Source organism: Heterodontus francisci, chromosome 1, assembly GCF_036365525.1.
Source record: "Heterodontus francisci isolate sHetFra1 chromosome 1, sHetFra1.hap1, whole genome shotgun sequence".
NCBI classification, from domain to species: Eukaryota; Metazoa; Chordata; class Chondrichthyes; order Heterodontiformes; family Heterodontidae; genus Heterodontus; species Heterodontus francisci.
In genome coordinates this window covers 286,431,612-286,453,199 of record NC_090371.1, presented here as the reverse complement: position 1 = coordinate 286,453,199, position 21,588 = coordinate 286,431,612, and the positions used below count along the sequence as shown (strand labels likewise).

At 47.3% G+C, this 21,588-nt stretch overlaps 1 protein-coding gene across 1 annotated transcript in view; it reads right to left on the bottom strand.

Annotated features, from left to right (window-relative positions):
* Positions 1–5,647: 5,647 nt before the first annotated feature.
* Positions 5,648–21,588, bottom strand: part of LOC137373064 (complexin-1) — a 59,040-nt gene continuing 43,099 nt past the window's right edge. Inside the window, exon 4 of the mRNA XM_068037914.1 lies at positions 5,648–5,842. Coding sequence (XP_067894015.1) covers positions 5,648–5,842 — 195 coding nt within the window. The remainder of the gene's footprint in view (positions 5,843–21,588) is intronic.

Genomic DNA, 21,588 nt, shown 5'->3' with positions numbered 1-21,588 from the left:
AAGTGAGGGACCTTGGAGTGAATGTCCACAGATTCCTGAAGGCAGCAGGACTGGTCGATAAGGTGGTTAAGAAGGCATATGGAATCCTTTCCATTATTAGCCGAGGTATAGAATACAAGAGCAGGGAGGTTATGCTGGAACTGTATAACTCATTGGTTAGGCCACAACTTGAGGACTGTGTGCAGTTCTGGTCACCTCATTACAAAAAGGATGTAATTGCACTAGAGAGGGTACAGAGGAGATTCATGAGGATGTTGCCAGGACTGGAAAAATGCAGCTATGAGGAAAGATTGGATAGGCTGGGGTTGTTCTCCTTAGAACAGAGAAGGCTGAAGGGAGATCTGATTGAAATGTACAAAATTGTGAGGGGCCTGGATAGAGTGGAGGTGAAAGGTCTATTCAACTTAGCAGAGAGGTCAGTGACGAGGGGGCATAGATTTAAAGTGATTGGTAGAAAAATTAGAGGAGAGATGAGGAAAACATTTTTCACCCAGAGGCTGGTAGAGGTCTGGAACTCACTGTCTGAAAGGGTAGTGGAGGCAGAAACCCTCAACTCATTCAAAAAGATTCTGGATATGCACCTCTAGTGCAGTAATATGCAGGGCTACGGACTAAATGCTGGAGAGTGGGATTAGAATGGGTGGATCATTTTTTGGCTGGCACAGACATGATGGGCCAAGTGGCCTCTTTCTGTGCCTTATATTTTCTATGATTCTATGCCAAGCCTCCTTCAACAGCACCTTCCAAACCCACAACCTCTACAACCGAGGAGAACAAAGGCAGCAGACGCCTGGGAACACCACCACCTGCAAGTTCCCCTCCAAGTCACACACCATCCTGACTTGGAGCTATATCGCCGTTTCTTCACTGTCACTGAGTCAAAATCCTGAAACTCCCCCCCTAACGGCACTGTGGGTGTATCTACCTCACATGGACTGCAGCGGTTCAAGAAGGCAGCTCACCACCACCTTCTCAAGGGCAATTAGGGATGGGCAATAAATGTTGGCCTGGCCAGTGACACCCACATCCCAAAAATGAATTTTAAAAAAGCACGTTTGAAGAATTCCCTAGAAAAACAAGAACATAAGAATGGAGGACTTTTATGATCTTTCTTACCATATACAGCAGTGTTATCCAATATTTTAGCCACTAGCCACATCTTGATTCCAGATGCGACTAATTGCATTTTTGATTAGCAAATGAAAATTGAGTGACAGTCCCCGTCATTGGGCATGTCATCTCAATACTCGTGTTCGCACCACATGGGCATGTGAACTTTAACCTTGCAGTGTTTAAATAGGAAGAGGTACAGCAAAGTGCCCGAGTTTTTTACTCATTTTGCATTACTTTGGTTGCTGTTTATTGGGTATGTGCTTCACTGGTGAAGACACTGAATTTCAAGAAACCGAATGATCTGTTCTCGATTTATTTTCAGATTAGCAGTAAAAGAATGTGAATATATATGGACCTTAATTCCCAAATAAAAACACAGTGGGTGAGATACAAAGCTGAGTGAAATCACTTTATTTTAATGTGTGTTATTTCACGGTAGATGAACGTTACAATAAATTCTATATAAACAGCATGCAGTGATGTCACAGCAGCTAAAGTCAACATAATATTCAGTCATAAAGTCGTTACTGAGAATGCTACTTGGACAGTAGAGCCTGAAGCAGGATAGAATCCTTCACATGACAAAACTCACCAATTCACACAAAACACACAAAAGCTCTGAACAATCACGAGAAGCACCAATAGGATTTGCCTAAAATGTTTCAATGGAATGAATGAAACTCTTGTTGATGGACAGTGGATAAAGCAATTGAAGATGTATCAGAGATTTCAATTCAGGGCACAGCAAAGGTTTGAGCTACAGTATAATCTTAACTCTTATCTGTAAATTTAATGTAGTTAGCATGTTTCTGTGTGGACAAGAGTGAAACCAGAATGAGAAACAGTAACAGCAGCACTGAAAGACAACAAGTAACTTGGAACAAAGCAGTTTTTTCACACTGACTAGTATTATTAATAGATATATTGCAGTCTCATTTTTATATTGGCTTGGCAGTCTTTAATTACATTTTAAACTCCAATTTTTGATATATGCAGCATTTTTGGCAGTTTAATACTTTACCATTTTTTGTTAGCTTATAACTTAGCTTCCTAAATGGGTTTTCAGTATTGAATTTGTTAAGAACAAAATTGCCATGCAGGTAATGATACCAAACATTGAGGTCATTAAAAAACGTCTAATTATATTTGAGTAAACTATAGTGCTGGTCAACACTAATCTTCAAATAAAATTCAATCATATTTCACTGCCTCAGATTGTTGACGTTAATGTGCTTGACTAAAGTACATTTATAGTCCCATTATCCTTCAAGCCAAGTAACGTTAGTGAAGTGAGAAGAGTTCCAGGAATTTCCTGGCTATTGGGAGTCATTTTAACCTAATTCATTGGCGGGAATCCCACAGGATTGCTTGGAATGCGGGTTTTCTGCACGGCCCAAAATGGGAGGACTGTGAAACCAACCTCGATTCTGATCTCATTAGTTTCCCAAAGGGCAGGTTAGGTTAAAATCGCCCCATTATGTCCCTCTTTCTAATTGGTTATAGAAGTATATTATTGCTTTGGTTTCTGCCTCAGTCACAAATATAATCACATTGCACAATGATTGGAAATTTACCATTCAAGACTGGTGTCTGTCACGGGCCAGATAAACGGTTGATGTACTTCAGTAGAGCAAATATTTAAGACTGCCAAGCCTACTTTATGGCTTTCTCTGTTGAAATATGTGGAGTTTATCAAATGAAATTTGCTTTTTTCTCTTCATAGGGTTTTGCTTTTATTCTACAGAAAGGCTGTGAGTAAAAAAATCTCAAGAACACACTCGACCATACGGCAAGGTGTTCAAACACAAGAACCCATACCTGAGATAAACTGGTTCCTTTTCATTACCATCAATATCAACTTGGTGCCAACTGGAATACCTGATAAATCATAATTATGGAGCAAATCTTTCTTTGGTCTAATTGAAACTAAAACAGAATGTACGCACTTGTCTTAAAACATATTTTAACTCTTCAAATTGAAACATTTTCACTTGTGTTGTGAATAAAATCTGTGGCAATGGCTAAAATGGCATCAGAACAGGAGGGAAGGGGAGGGGGAAGGGGAGGGAGGGAGAGGGAGGGGCAAGGGAGGGAGGGAGAGGGGGAAGGGTTTGGAGGGAGAGGTGGAGGGAGGGGGAGGTGTGGTGGGTAGTGTATGGGTTCAAGGAAAAGTGACGTCTGCAATCATTGTCCAATACAGGGTCTTTACTCAAAGCTAAAAATGCTGTTCATGTTCTGACCTTTCTGGTGAATGGTTATGCAGAAATACTCGCAGTTCTGTAGGAAACCCAGTGTTTTGACTTTTCCCTAAGAAGTGTAACATATGGCTCCTCATATCCTGCATAATTCCACTATGAATAGGACACGTATGGTTTGATTCCAAGGTCAGGCTACACTCTGGTTTTTACCTTCAACTCCACAGTGAACACAAGTCTCATTGGAGGGTTCTGGGAAAATATGGCATTTAATCACAGTAAAATATTTCTAAATACCAACATGATTTCCCTAGTTGGTAAAATGAATATTTTAACTGGTAATATTTTATCAGCTGGTATGGTATAAGGAAATACAGTACTCAAGATATAGTAGTTTTAGCTACTGAAACAAGTCATAATATTCATCAAATGACAAGAGTTCTCCACACTACCTGGAATTTCACAGTGATAATGTGCATGGGATAGTCCCATATCCAGCAATATGATCTATTTCTTATATCAATTTTAAATGGCTTAATTTTGTATATTTTTAACTATTTACAATTCTGACAGATTTTAATAAATATTGTGACAAACACCAGATACTCAATCTGTGACAAATGAGACACAATAACATCCTGTAAAAATAGCTGAGCTGATAGCAATGGGGCCTGGCTGCAACATTTCACTTTACATGACAAGTGGGTCTATTTTACACTGATTATACGGCTGTGAAAGAGAAGCACAAGGCCAGCTGGCTTCCAGCTTCAATACTTCCACAGAACTGAAAGTTTACAGCCTGAATTCTATAAGATAAGGACTGGTTACATCCCGTGCAAAATTATTCCAGGGGCTGGGTTTGAATTAGCTTTTACTTCCTGTGACTGCAATACTGATTGAAGTGATGGCACAGTTAGCCATCTGCAAATGGTGGAGAGTCTCTCAAGGTTATGATGCATTGTGATATCTTTGAAAAATTTGTAAGATAATATGGTACAGATTGGGATCTACGAGATTTTTACCAATGGAGTAACAGTTTCTTTTTTGCATTAACAAATACCAGATTCAGATTCAAAATGTTTGCAATTTGCAGATGAAAAAGTTAACTGGTATCAACAAAGTTAATCCCCTGTCTGCACGAGATACATCATAGAATAATACAGCACAGAAGAAGGCTAGGCAGCCCATGATGCCTGTGCTGTAGGCTGAGTAACTAAATCATCCAATGTCACAACTCATGGAAGCAGAACAGTGTGACAATAACCTACATTATCTGATATTTCACTACCTTTTGATTCATTATGTAAGTACAGTTATCATTGAATATTTCGATAATAGGATATATATCATGCTCTAAAGCTTACATTTGAAATCTCTGTCCACTAGTTAGCATCTGTACGGTGTAGGTAAAACTATGTGGTGACTGAGAAGATTATTTTTAAAATACAACTTATGATTCCAACAGGTTTCTAATGTACAATTACATAATAAAATGCTAAAATCTGGAGTTGAAATTATGCAATATTTGGGTACAAATACTTAACATTCTTTTGTCTTTTAGGGGCATTATCCTGTTTAAAATAAATAGGTCAAAGCCCCATCAACATAGTGGAAAAAGAATTCGATACGAATGTAAAAGCAAAATACTGCAGACGCTGGAAATCTGAAATAAAAACAAAAAGTGCTGGAAATACTCAGGTCTGGCAGCATCTGTGGAGAGAGAAACAAAGTTAACGTTTCAGGTCAGTGACCTTTCATCAGAACTGTTCTGATGAAAGGTCACTCACTCAAAACGAATGTGTTAAGCTTCAGGTCATTATATAACACACCATAACTCCCAGGCTTCAAACTCTTTGATAAGTTCTATCCAAAATTGGAAAGATTGCCATACGTTGATGTAGATTAAATAATGATTTGTTTGAGTTTTAGTGCTGGGTAAATCAGCTGTGCATTGTAAGTATGACCCAGTGTTGTGACCTGATGCTTTATTTAATTAGTATGATGAATAACATATATTGACATCAATGCTCGCTGCAGCCCTGCAATGTCAAAGTCTTCACATATAGATAAAAAGATACAAGTTTCTTCTTTTCACTATTAAATATCTAGATTTTATTTGACTATAAACATGGCTTTTCAGATTAGATTATTTCAAGACTGCTACACAGAGTTGTCCTGGATGTTCTGTTGCAATGAAGATTCCATGCCACTACACAGGAAGAGGTGAGCAGTCAAATCATAATTAGCTGGAATGGCGATAATAAATTTTCATTTTATATTGAGAATGATTTTACACTTAGCAACAAAACCAGAAGTTATTTTGCAGATAATCAATTGTGTTACTTCTTGAACATATCTTGGAGAGGTCCTGGAAGATACTTTAAAACAGTGTCCAGAATGCTTTCCTCTTCCTCCTCTTCATCTCCGCAGCCAGCAGGTATAGCTTTCTTTGGCCGTGTCAAGCTCCCCTCTGCCTGGGCTTCCATTGCTGCCATTGCCTCTGCTTCCTTTTCCTCTTTCTTCTTTATTCCATACTGTGAAAATACAGAGAAGTTTCAATATCAAATCACTGTGTCACTGTTTGTATTTTAATATGACAGAGAAACTGAGAGCGCCCCTCACACTCCAAGGGGGTAAGTAACTGTGTTTTCTAGGGTGCACATATATGCTAAGGTTTGGTAGTTTGGTTTTCCTATTCACTAGGGAGCAATGTCAGAGTCTCCAAGGCTTCAGTTGTAATACAAAGGGTTAACAGAATTGGCAAAATCTACCACACGTGCTCACTTCAAATCTGTTATTATCATAAATAAAAACAGAAAGTACTGGAAATACTCAGCAGGTCTGGCAGCATCTGTGAAGAGAGAAACAGATTTAATGTTTCAGGTCTGTGACCTTTCATCAGACCTGCTACTATCATTGTTATTATTATATTGTTGTTGTATTTTAATTTTAGGAAGTGAGTATTGACTCAATTTTCTCAGCCAATCAGTTGGAGGCAGAGTGGGACTTAGGGCAGGACTCATAGAATCAGAGAATGGTTACAGCACAGAAGGAGGCCATTTGGCCCATCGTGTCTGTGCCAGCTCTCTGTAACAGCAACTCAGTTAGTCCCACTCCCCTGCCTTTTCCCTGTAGCCCTGCAAACCTTTTCTCATCAGATAATTATTCTGTTCCCTTTTGAAAGCCATGATTGAACCCACCTCCACTACACTCTCAGACAGTGCATTCCAGATCCTAAACACTCACTGAACCTGTCTCCACCACACTCTCAGACAGTGCATTCCAGATCCTAAACACTCACTGAACCTGCCTCCACCACACTCTCAGACAGTGCATTCCAGATCCTAAACACTCACTAAACCTGCCTCCACCACACTCTCAGACAGTGCATTCCAGATCCTAAACACTCACAGAACCTGCCTCCACCACACTCTCAGACAGTGCATTCCAGATCCTAAACACTCACAGAACCTGCCTGCACCACACTCTCAGACAGTGCATTCCAGATCCTAAACACTCACAGAACCTGCCTCCACTACACTCTCAGACAGTGCAGTCCAGATCCTAAACACTCACTGAACCTGCCTCCACCACACTCTCAGACAGTGCAATCCAGATCCTAAACACTCACTGAACCTGCCACCACCACACTCTCAGACAGTGCATTCCAGATCCTAAACACTCACTGAACCTGCCTCCACCACACTCGCAGACAGTGCATTCCAGATCCTAAACACTCACTGAACCTGCCTCCACCACACTCTCAGACAGTGCATTCCAGATCCTAAACACTCACTGAACCTGCCTCCACCACACTCTCAGACAGTGCATTCCAGATCCTAAACACTCACTGAACCTGCCTCCACCACACTCGCAGAAAGTGCATTCCAGATCCTAAACACTCACTGAACCTGCCTCCACCACACTCTCAGACAGTGCATTCCAGATCCTAAACACTCACTGAACCTGCCTCCACCACACTCTCAGACAGTGCATTCCAGATCCTAAACACTCACTGAACCTGCCTCCACCACACTCTCAGACAGTGCATTCCAGATCCTAAACACTCACTGAACCTGCCTCCATCACACTCTCAGACAGTGCATTCCAGATCCTAAACACTCACTGAACCTGCCTCCACTACACTCTCAGACAGTGCATTCCAGATCCTAAACACACACTGAACCTGCCTCCACCACACTCTCAGACAGTGCATTCCAGATCCTAAACACTCACTGAACCTGCCTCCACCACACTCGCAGACAGTGCATTCCAGATCCTAAACACTCACTGAACCTGCCTCCACCACACTCTCAGACAGTGCATTCCAGATCCTAAACACTCACTGAACCTGCCTCCACCACACTCTCAGACAGTGCATTCCAGATCCTAAACACTCACTGAACCTGCCTCCACCACACTCTCAGACAGTGCATTCCAGATCCCAAACACTCACTGAACCTGCCTCCACCACACTCGCAGACAGTGCATTCCAGATCCTAAACACTCACTGAACCTGCCTGCACCACACTCTCAGACAGTGCATTCCAGATCCTAAACACTCACTGAACCTGCCTCCACCACACTCTCAGACAGTGCATTCCAGATCCTAAACACTCACTGAACCTGCCTCCACTACACTCTCAGACAGTGCATTCCAGATCCTAAACACTCACTGAACCTGCCTCCACTACACTCTCAGACAGTGCATTCCAGATCCTAAACACTCACTGAACCTGCCTCCACCACACTCTCAGACAGTGCATTCCAGATCCTAAACACTCACTGAACCTGCCTCCACCACACTCTCAGACAGTGCATTCCAGATCCTAAACACTCACTGAACCTGCCTCCACCACACTCTCAGACAGTGCATTTCAGATCCTAAACACTCACTGAACCTGCCTCCATCACACTCTCAGACAGTGCATTCCAGATCCTAAACACTCACTGAACCTGCCTCCACTACACTCTCAGACAGTGCATTCCAGATCCTAAACACACACTGAACCTGCCTCCACCACACTCTCAGACAGTGCATTCCAGATCCTAAACACTCACTGAACCTGCCTCCACTACACTCTCAGACAGTGCATTCCAGATCCTAAACACTCACTGAACCTGCCTCCACTACACTCTCAGACAGTGCATTCCAGATCCTAAACACTCACTGAACCTGCCTCCACCACACTCTCAGACAGTGCATTCCAGATCCTAAACACTCACTGAACCTGCCTCCACCACACTCTCAGACAGTGCATTCCAGATCCTAAACACTCACTGAACCTGCCTCCACCACACTCTCAGACAGTGCATTTCAGATCCTAAACACTCACTGAACCTGCCTCCACCACACTCTCAGACAGTGCTTTCCAGATCCTAAACACTCACTGAACCTGCCTGCACCACACTCTCAGACAGTGCATTCCAGATCCTAAACACTCACTGAACCTGCCTCCACCACACTCTCAGACAGTGCATTCCAGATCCTAAACACTCACTGAACCTGCCTCCACCACACTCGCAGACAGTGCATTCCAGATCCTAAACACTCACTGAACCTGCCTCCACCACACTCTCAGACAGTGCATTCCAGATCCCAAACACTCACTGAACCTGCCTCCACCACACTCGCAGACAGTGCATTCCAGATCCTAAACACTCACTGAACCTGCCTGCACCACACTCTCAGACAGTGCATTCCAGATCCTAAACACTCACTGAACCTGCCTCCACCACACTCTCAGACAGTGCATTCCAGATCCTAAACACTCACTGAACCTGCCTCCACCACACTCGCAGACAGTGCATTCCAGATCCTAAACACTCACTGAACCTGCCTCCATCACACTCTCAGACAGTGCATTCCAGATCCTAAACACTCACTGAACCTGCCTCCACTACACTCTCAGACAGTGCATTCCAGATCCTAAACACACACTGAACCTGCCTCCACCACACTCTCAGACAGTGCATTCCAGATCCTAAACACTCACTGAACCTGCCTCCACTACACTCTCAGACAGTGCATTCCAGATCCTAAACACTCACTGAACCTGCCTCCACTACACTCTCAGACAGTGCATTCCAGATCCTAAACACTCACTGAACCTGCCTCCACCACACTCTCAGACAGTGCATTCCAGATCCTAAACACTCACTGAACCTGCCTCCACCACACTCTCAGACAGTGCATTCCAGATCCTAAACACTCACTGAACCTGCCTCCACCACACTCTCAGACAGTGCATTCCAGATCCTAAACACTCACTGAACCTGCCTCCACCACACTCTCAGACAGTGCATTTCAGATCCTAAACACTCACTGAACCTGCCTCCACCACACTCTCAGACAGTGCATTCCAGATCCTAAACACTCACTGAACCTGCCTCCACCACACTCTCAGACAGTGCATTCCAGATCCTAAACACTCACTGAACCTGCCTCCACCACACTCTCAGACAGTGCATTTCAGATCCTAAACACTCACTGAACCTGCCTCCACCACACTCTCAGACAGTGCTTTCCAGATCCTAAACACTCACTGAACCTGCCTCCACCACACTCTCAGACAGTGCGTTCCAGATCCTAAACACACACTGAACCTGCCTCCACCACACTCTCAGACAGTGCATTCCAGATCCCAAACACTCACTGAACCTGCCTCCACCACACTCTCAGGCAGTGCATTCCAGATCCTAAACACTCACTGAACCTGCCTCCACCACACTCTCACACAGTGCATTCCAGATCCTAAACACTCACTGAACCTGCCTCCACCACACTCTCAGACAGTGCATTCCAGATCCTTAACACTCACTGAACCTGCCTCCATCACACTCTCTGACAGTGCATTCCAGATCCTAAACACTCACTGAACCTGCCTCCACCACACTCTCAGACAGTGCATTCCAGATCCTAAACACTCACTGAACCTGCCTCCACCACACTCTCAGACAGTGCATTCCAGATCCCAAACACTCACTGAACCTGCCTCCACCACACTCTCAGACAGTGCATTCCAGATCCCAAACACTCACTGAACCTGCCTCCACCACACTCTCAGACAGTGCATTCCAGATCCTAAACACTCACTGAACCTGCCTCCACCACACTCTCAGACAGTGCATTCCAGATCCTAAACACTCACTGAACCTGCCTCCACCACACTCTCAGACAGTGCATTTCAGATCCCAAACACTCACTGAACCTGCCTCCACCACACTCTCAGACAGTGCATTCCAGATCCTAAACACTCACTGAACCTGCCTCCACCACACTCGCAGACAGTGCATTCCAGATCCTAAACACTCACTGAACCTGCCTCCACCACACTCTCAGACAGTGCATTCCAGATCCCAAACACTCACTGAAACTGCCTCCACCACACTCTCAGACAGTGCATTCCAGATCCCAAACACTCACTGAACCTGCCTCCACCACACTCTCAGGCAGTGCATTCCAGATCCTAAACACTCACTGAACCTGCCTCAAGCACACTCTCAGACAGTGCATTCCAGATCCTAAACACTCACTGAACCTGCCTCCACCACACTCTCTGACAGTTCATTCCAGATCATAAACACTCACTGAACCTGCCTCCACCACACTCTCAGACAGTGCATTCCAGATCCCAAACACTCACTGAACCTGCCTCCACCACACTCTCAGGCAGTGCATTCCAGATCCTAAACACTCACTGAACCTGCCTCCACCACACTCTCAGGCAGTGCATTCCAGATCCTAAACACTCACTGAACCTGCCTCCACCACACTCTCAGACAGTGCATTCCAGATCCCAAACACTCACTGAACCTGCCTCCACCACACTCTCAGACAGTGCATTCCAGATCCCAAACACTCACTGAACCTGCCTCCACCACACGCTCAGACAGTGCATTCCAGATCCTAAACACACACTGAACCTGCCTCCACCACACTCTCAGACAGTGCATTCCAGATCCTAAACACTCACTGAACCTGCCTCCACCACACTCTCAGACAGTGCATTCCAGATCCCAAACACTCACGGAACCTGCCTCCACCACACTCTCAGACAGTGCATTCCAGATCCCAAACACTCACTGAAACTGCCTCCACCACAGTCTCTGACAGTGCATTCCAGATCCTAAACACTCACTGAACCTGCCTCCAACACACTCTCAGACAGTGCATTCCAGATCCTAAACACACACTGAACCTGCCTCCACCACACTCTCAGAAAGTGCATTCCAGATCCTAAACACTCACTGAACCTGCCTCCACCACACTCTCAGACAGTGCATTCCAGATCCTAAACACTCACTGAACCTGCCTCCACCACACTCTCTGACAGTGCATTCCAGATCCTAAACACTCACTGAACCTGCCTCCACCACACTCTCAGACAGTGCATTCCAGATCCTAAACACTCACTGAACCTGCCTCCACCACACTCTCAGACAGTGCATTCCAGATCCTAAACACTCACTGAACCTGCCTCCACCACACTCTCAGACAGTGCATTCCAGATCCTAAACACTCACTGAACCTGCCTCCACCACACTCTCAGGCAGTGCATTCCAGATCCTAAACACTCACTGAACCTGCCTCCACCACACTCTCAGACAGTGCGTTCCAGATCCTAAACACTCACTGAACCTGCCTCCACCACACTCTCAGACAGTGCATTCCAGATCCTAAACACTCACTGAACCTGCCTCCACCACACTCTCAGGCAGTGCATTCCAGATCCTAAACACTCACTGAACCTGCCTCCACCACACTCTCAGACAGTGCATTCCAGATCCTAAACACTCACTGAACCTGCCTCCACCACACTCTCAGACAGTGCATTCCAGATCCTAAACACTCACTGAACCTGCCTCCACCACACTCTCAGACAGGGCATTCCAGATCCGAAACACTCACTGAACCTGCCTCCACCACACTCTCAGACAGTGCATTCCAGATCCTAAACACTCACTGAACCTGCCTCCACCACACTCTCAGACAGTGCATTCCAGATCCCAAACACTCACTGAACCTGCCTCCCCCACACTCTCTGACAGTGCATTCCAGATCCCAAACACTCACTGAACCTGCCTCCACCACACTCTCTGACAGTGCATTCCAGATCCTAAACACTCACTGAACCTGCCTCCACCACACGCTCAGACAGTGCATTCCAGATTATAACACTCACTGAAACTGCCTCCACCACACTCTCAGACAGTGCATTCCAGATCATAACACTCACTGAACCTGCCTCCACCACACTCTATGACAGTGCATTCCAGATCCCAAACACTCACTGAACCTGCCTCCACCACAGTCTCTGACAGTGCATTCCAGATCCTAAACACTCACTGAACCTGCCTCCACCACACTCTCAGACAGTGCATTCCAGATCCCAAACACTCACTGAACCTGCCTCCACCACAGTCTCTGACAGTGCATTCCAGATCCTAAACTCTCACTGAACCTGCCTCCACCACACTCTCAGACAGTGCATTCCAGATCCTAAACACTCACTGAAACTGCCTCCACCACAGTCTCTGACAGTGCATTCCAGATCCTAAACACTCACTGAACCTGCCTCCAACACACTCTCAGACAGTGCATTCCAGATCCTAAACACACACTGAACCTGCCTCCACCACACTCTCAGAAAGTGCATTCCAGATCCTAAACACTCACTGAACCTGCCTCCACCACACTCTCTGACAGTGCATTCCAGATCCTAAACACTCACTGAACCTGCCTCCACCACACTCTCAGACAGTGCATTCCAGATCCTAAACACTCACTGAACCTGCCTCCACCACACTCTCAGACAGTGCATTCCAGATCCTAAACACTCACTGAACCTGCCTCCACCACACTCTCAGACAGTGCATTCCAGATCCTAAACACTCACTGAACCTGCCTCCACCACACTCTCAGGCAGTGCATTCCAGATCCTAAACACTCACTGAACCTGCCTCCACCACACTCTCAGACAGTGCGTTCCAGATCCTAAACACTCACTGAACCTGCCTCCACCACACTCTCAGACAGTGCATTCCAGATCCTAAACACTCACTGAACCTGCCTCCACCACACTCTCAGGCAGTGCATTCCAGATCCTAAACAGTCACTGAACCTGCCTCCACCACACTCTCAGACAGTGCATTCCAGATCCTAAACACTCACTGAACCTGCCTCCACCACACTCTCTGACAGTTCATTCCAGATCATAAACACTCACTGAACCTGCCTCCACCACACTCTCAGACAGTGCATTCCAGATCCCAAACACTCACTGAACCTGCCTCCACCACACTCTCAGGCACTGCATTCCAGATCCTAAACACTCACTGAACCTGCCTCCACCACACTCTCAGGCAGTGCATTCCAGATCCTAAACACTCACTGAACCTGCCTCCACCACACTCTCAGACAGTGCATTCCAGATCCCAAACACTCACTGAACCTGCCTCCACCACACTCTCAGACAGTGCATTCCAGATCCTAAACACTCACTGAACCTGCCTCCACCACACTCTCAGACAGTGCATTCCAGATCCCAAACACTCACGGAACCTGCCTCCACCACACTCTCAGACAGTGCATTCCAGATCCTAAACACTCACTGAACCTGCCTCCACCACACTCTCAGACAGTGCATTCCAGATCCCAAACACTCACTGAACCTGCCTCCCCCACACTCTCTGACAGTGCATTCCAGATCCCAAACACTCACTGAACCTGCCTCCACCACACGCTCAGACAGTGCATTCCAGATCCTAAACACTCACTGAAACTGCCTCCACCACACTCTCAGACAGTGCATTCCAGATCCTAAACACTCACTGAACCTGCCTCCACCACAATCACAGACAGGGCATTCCAGATCCAAAACACTCACTGAACCTGCCTCCACCACACTCTCAGACAGTGCATTCCAGATCCTAAACACTCACTGAACCTGCCTCCACCACACTCTCAGACAGTGCATTCCAGATCCTAAACACTCACTGAACCTGCCTCCACCACACTCTCAGACAGTGCATTCCACATCCCAAACACTCACTGAACCTGCCTCCCCCACACTCTCTGACAGTGCATTCCAGATCCCAAACACTCACTGAACCTGCCTCCACCACACTCTCAGACAGTGCATTCCAGATCCTAAACACTCACTGAACCTGCCTCCACTACACGCTCAGACAGTGCATTCCAGATCCTAAACACTCACTGAAACTGCCTCCACCACACTCTCAGACAGTGCATTCCAGATCATAACACTCACTGAACCTGCCTCCACCACACTCTCAGACAGTGCATTCCAGATCCCAAACACTCACTGAACCTGCCTCCACCACACTCTATGACAGTGCAGTCCAGATCCTAAACTCTCACTGAACCTGCCTCCACCACACTCTCAGACAGTGCATTCCAGATCCTAAACACTCACTGAACCTGCCTCCACCACAGTCTCTGACAGTGCATTCCAGATCCTAAACACTCACTGAACCTGCCTCCACCACACTCTCAGACAGTGTGTTCCAGATCCTAAACACTCACTGAACCTGCCTCCACCACACTCTCAGACAGTACATTCCAGATCCTAAACACTCACTGAAACTGCCTCCACCACAGTCTCTGACAGTGCATTCCAGATCCTAAACACTCACTGAACCTGCCTCCAACACACTCTCAGACAGTGCATTCCAGATCCTAAACACACACTGAACCTGCCTCCACCACACTCTCAGAAAGTGCTTTCCAGATCCTAAACACTCACTGAACCTGCCTCCACCACACTCTCAGACAGTGCATTCCAGATCCTAAACACTCACTGAACCTGCCTCCACCACACTCTCTGACAGTGCATTCCAGATCCTAAACACTCACTGAACCTGCCTCCACCACACTCTCAGACAGTGCATTCCAGATCCTAAACACTCACTGAACCTGCCTCCACCACACTCTCAGACAGTGCATTCCAGATCCTAAACACTCACTGAACCTGCCTCCACCACACTCTCAGACAGTGCATTCCAGATCCTAAACACTCACTGAACCTGCCTCCACCACACTCTCAGACAGTGCATTCCAGATCCTAAACACTCACTGAACCTGCCTCCACCACACTCTCAGGCAGTGCATTCCAGATCCTAAACACTCACTGAACCTGCCTCCACCACACTCTCAGACAGTGCGTTCCAGATCCTAAACTCTCACTGAACCTGCCTCCACCACACTCTCAGACAGTGCATTCCAGATCCTAAACACTCACTGAACCTGCCTCCACCACACTCTCAGGCAGTGCATTCCAGATCCTAAACACTCACTGAACCTGCCTCCACCACACTCTCAGACAGTGCATTCCAGATCCTAAACACTCACTGAACCTGCCTCCACCACACTCTCTGACAGTTCATTCCAGATCATAAACACTCACTGAACCTGCCTCCACCACACTCTCAGACAGTGCATTCCAGATCCTAAACACTCACTGAACCTGCCTCCACCACACTCTCTGACAGTTCATTCCAGATCATAAACACTCACTGAACCTGCCTCCACCACACTCTCTGACAGTTCATTCCAGATCCCAAACACTCACTGAACCTGCCTCCACCACACTCTCAGGCAGTGCATTCCAGGTCCCAAACACTCACTGAACCTGCCTCCACCACACTCTCAGGCAGTGCATTCCAGATCCTAAACACTCACTGAACCTGCCTCCACCACACTCTCAGGCAGTGCATTCCAGATCCTAAACACTCACTGAACCTGCCTCCACCACACTCTCAGACAGTGCATTCCAGATCCCAAACACTCACTGAACCTGCCTCCACCACACTCTCAGACAGTGCATTCCAGATCCTAAACACTCACTGAACCTGCCTCCACCACACTCTCAGACAGTGCATTCCAGATCCTAAACACTCACTGAACCTGCCTCCACCACACTCTCAGACAATGCATTCCAGATCCCAAACACTCACGGAACCTGCCTCCACCACACTCTCAGACAGTGCATTCCAGATCCTAAACACTCACTGAACCTGCCTCCCCCACACTCTCTGACAGTGCATTCCAGATCCCAAACACTCACTGAACCTGCCTCCACCACACTCTCTGACAGTGCATTCCAGATCCTAAACACTCACTGAACCTGCCTCCACCACACGCTCAGACAGTGCATTCCAGATCCTAAACACTCACTGAAACTGCCTCCACCACACTCTCAGACAGTGCATTCCAGATCATAACACTCACTGAACCTGCCTCCACCACACTCTATGACAGTGCATTCCAGATCCCAAACACTCACTGAACCTGCCTCCACCACAGTCTCTGACAGTGCATTCCAGATCCTAAACACTCACTGAACCTGCCTCCACCACACTCTCAGACAGTGCATTCCAGATCCCAAACACTCACTGAACCTGCCTCCACCACAGTCTCTGACAGTGCATTCCAGATCCTAAACTCTCACTGAACCTGCCTCCACCACACTCTCAGACAGTGCATTCCAGATCCTAAACACTCACTGAAACTGCCTCCACCACAGTCTCTGACAGTGCATTCCAGATCCTAAACACTCACTGAACCTGCCTCCAACACACTCTCAGACAGTGCATTCCAGATCCTAAACACACACTGAACCTGCCTCCACCACACTCTCAGACAGTGCATTCCAGATCCTAAACACTCACTGAACCTGCCTCCACCACACTCTCTGACAGTGCATTCCAGATCCTAAACACTCACTGAACCTGCCTCCACCACACTCTCAGACAGTGCATTCCAGATCCTAAACACTCACTGAACCTGCCTCCACCACACTCTCAGACAGTGCATTCCAGATCCTAAACACTCACTGAACCTGCCTCCACCACACTCTCAGACAGTGCATTCCAGATCCTAAACACTCACTGAACCTGCCTCCACCACACTCTCAGACAGTGCGTTCCAGATCCTAAACACTCACTGAACCTGCCTCCACCACACTCTCAGACAGTGCATTCCAGATCCTAAACACTCACTGAACCTGCCTCCACCACACTCTCAGGCAGTGCATTCCAGATCCTAAACACTCACTGAACCTGCCTCCACCACACTCTCAGACAGTGCATTCCAGATCCTAAACACTCACTGAACCTGCCTCCACCACACTCTCTGACAGTTCATTCCAGATCATAAACACTCACTGAACCTGCCTCCACCACACTCTCAGACAGTGCATTCCAGATCCTAAACACTCACTGAACCTGCCTCCACCACACTCTCTGACAGTTCATTCCAGATCATAAACACTCACTGAACCTGCCTCCACCACACTCTCTGACAGTTCATTCCAGATCCCAAACACTCACTGAACCTGCCTCCACCACACTCTCAGGCAGTGCATTCCAGATCCCAAACACTCACTGAACCTGCCTCCACCACACTCTCAGGCAGTGCATTCCAGATCCTAAACACTCACTGAACCTGCCTCCACCACACTCTCAGGCAGTGCATTCCAGATCCTAAACACTCACTGAACCTGCCTCCACCACACTCTCAGACAGTGCATTCCAGATCCCAAACACTCACTGAACCTGCCTCCACCACACTCTCAGACAGTGCATTCCAGATCCTAAACACTCACTGAACCTGCCTCCACCACACTCTCAGACAGTGCATTCCAGATCCTAAACACTCACTGAACCTGCCTCCACCACACTCTCAGACAGTGCATTCCAGATCCCAAACACTCACGGAACCTGCCTCCACCACACTCTCAGACAGTGCATTCCAGATCCTAAACACTCACTGAACCTGCCTCCACCACACTCTCAGACAGTGCATTCCAGATCCCAAACACTCACTGAACCTGCCTCCCCCACACTCTCTGACAGTGCATTCCAGATCCCAAACACTCACTGAACCTGCCTCCACCACACTCTCTGACAGTGCATTCCAGATCCTAAACACTCACTGAACCTGCCTCCACCACACGCTCAGACAGTACATTCCAGATCCTAAACACTCACTGAAACTGCCTCCACCACACTCTCAGACAGTGCATTCCAGATCATAACACTCACTGAACCTGCCTCCACCACACTCTATGACAGTGCATTCCAGATCCCAAACACTCACTGAACCTGCCTCCACCACAGTCTCTGACAGTGCATTCCAGATCCTAAACACTCACTGAACCTGCCTCCACCACACTCTCAGACAGTGCATTCCAGATCCCAAACACTCACTGAACCTGCCTCCACCACAGTCTCTGACAGTGCATTCCAGATCCTAAACTCTCACTGAACCTGCCTCCACCACACTCTCAGACAGTGCATTCCAGATCCTAAACACTCACTGAAACTGCCTCCACCACAGTCTCTGACAGTGCATTCCAGATCCTAAACACTCACTGAACCTGCCTCCACCACACTCTCAGACAGTGCATTCCAGATCCCAAACACTCACGGAACCTGCCTCCACCACACTCTCAGACAGTGCATTCCAGATCCTAAACACTCACTGAACCTGCCTCCACCACACTCTCAGACAGTGCATTCCAGATCCCAAACACTCACTGAACCTGCCTCCACCACAGTCTCTGACAGTGCATTCCAGAACCTAAACACTCACTGAACCTGCCTCCACCACACTCTCAGACAGTGCATTCCAGATCCCAAACACTCACTGAACCTGCCTCCACCACAGTCTCTGACAGTGCATTCCAGAACCTAAACTCTCACTGAACCTGCCTCCACCACACTCTCAGACAGTGCATTCCAGATCCTAAACACTCACTGAAACTGCCTCCACCACAGTCTCTGACAGTGCATTCCAGATCCTAAACACTCACTGAACCTGCCTCCAACACACTCTCAGACAGTGCATTCCAGATCCTAAACACACACTGAACCTGCCTCCACCACACTCTCAGACAGTGCATTCCAGATCCTAAACACTCACTGAAACTGCCTCCACCACAGTCTCTGACAGTGCATTCCAGATCCTAAACACTCACTGAACCTGCCTCCAACACACTCTCAGACAGTGCATTCCAGATCCCAAACACTCACTGAACCTGCCTCCACCACACTCTCAGACAGTGCATTCCAGATCCTAAACACTCACTGAACCTGCCTCCACCACACTCTCAGACAGTGCATTCCAGATCCTAAACACTCACTGAACCTGCCTCCACCACACTCTCAGACAGTGCATTCCAGATCCCAAACACTCACTGAACCTGCCTCCCCCACACTCTCAGACAGTGCATTCCAGATCCCAAACACTCACTGAACCTGCCTCCACCACACGCTCAGACAGTGCATTCCAGATCCTAAACACTCACTGAAACTGCCTCCACCGCACTCTCAGACAGTGCATTCCAGATCATAACACTCACTGAACCTGCCTCCACCACACTCTCAGACAGTGCATTCCAGATCCCAAACACTCACTGAACCTGCCTCCACCACAGTCTCTGACAGTGCATTCCAGAACCTAAACACTCACTGAACCTGCCTCCACCACACTCTCAGACAGTGCATTCCAGATCCCAAACACTCACTGAACCTGCCTCCACCACAGTCTCTGACAGTGCATTCCAGAACCTAAACTCTCACTGAACCTGCCTCCACCACACTCTCAGACAGTGCATTCCAGATCCTAAACACTCACTGAAACTGCCTCCACCACAGTCTCTGACAGTGCATTCCAGATCCTAAACACTCACTGAACCTGCCTCCAACACACTCTCAGACAGTGCATTCCAGATCCTAAACACACACTGAACCTGCCTCCACCACACTCTCAGAAAGTGCATTCCAGATCCTAAACACTCACTGAACCTGCCTCCACCACACTCTCAGACAGTGCATTCCAGATCCTAAACACTCACTGAACCTGCCTCCACCACACTCTCTGACAGTGCATTCCAGATCCTAAACACTCACTGAACCTGCCTCCACCACACTCTCAGACAGTGCATTCCAGATCCTAAACACTCACTGAACCTGCCTCCACCACACTCTCAGACAGTGCATTCCAGATCCTAAACATTCACTGAACCTGCCTCCACCACACTCTCAGACAGTGCATTCCAGAACCTAAACACTCACTGAACCCGCCTCCACCACACTCTCAGACAGTTCATTCCAGATCCTAAACACTCACTGAACCTGCCTCCACCACACTCTCAGACAGTGCATTCCAGATCCTAAACACTCACTGAACCTTCCTCCACCACACTCTCAGACAGTGCATTCCAGATCCTAAACACTCACTGAACCTGCCTCCACCTCACTCTCAGACATTGCATTCCAGATCCTAAACACTCACTGAACCTGCCTCCACCACACTCTCAGACAGTGCATTCGAGATCATAAACACTCACTGAACCTGCCTCCACCACACTCTCAGACAGTGCATTCCAGATCCTAAACACTCACTGAACCTGCCTCCACCACACTCTCAGACAGTGCATTCGAGATCATAAACACTCACTGAACCTGCCTCCACCACACTCTCAGACAGTGCATTCCAGATCCTAAACACTCACTGAACCTGCCTCCACCACACTCTCAGACAGTGCATTCCAGATCCTAAACACTCACTGAACCTGCCTCCACCACACTCTCAGACAGTGCATTCCAGATCCTAAACACTCACTGAACCTGCCTCCACTACACTCTCAGACAGTGCATTCCAGATCCTAAACACTCACTGAACCTGCCTCCACCACACTCTCAGACAGTGCATTCCAGATCCTAAACACTCACTGAACCTGCCTCCACCTCACTCTCAGACATTGCATTCCAGATCCTAAACACTCACTGAACCTGCCTCCACCACACTCTCAGACAGTGCATTCCAGATCCTAAACACTCACTGAACCTGCCTCCACCACACTCTCAGACAGTGCATTCCAGATCCTAAACACTCACTGAACCTGCCTCCACCACACTCTCAGACAGTGCATTCCAGATCCTACCCACCTGCTGTATAGAAACGTCTTCCTCATGTCGTCTTTGGTCTTTGCCATTCACCTTAAATCGGTGTCCTCTGGTTCTTGACCCTTCCACAAATGGGAACGGTTTCTCCCTAGCCACTCTGTCCAGACCTCTCATGATTTGAATACCTTGATCAAATCACTTCTTAATCTTTCAGTCTCCAAGGAGAATGGCTCCGGTTTCTCCAACCTATCCACGTAACTGAAGCAGCAAACATTCTATTTAAAACATCTCTAGGAACTACAGCAAATCAAACTCATGACTGAAACTACTGCAACATCTCCCTGTA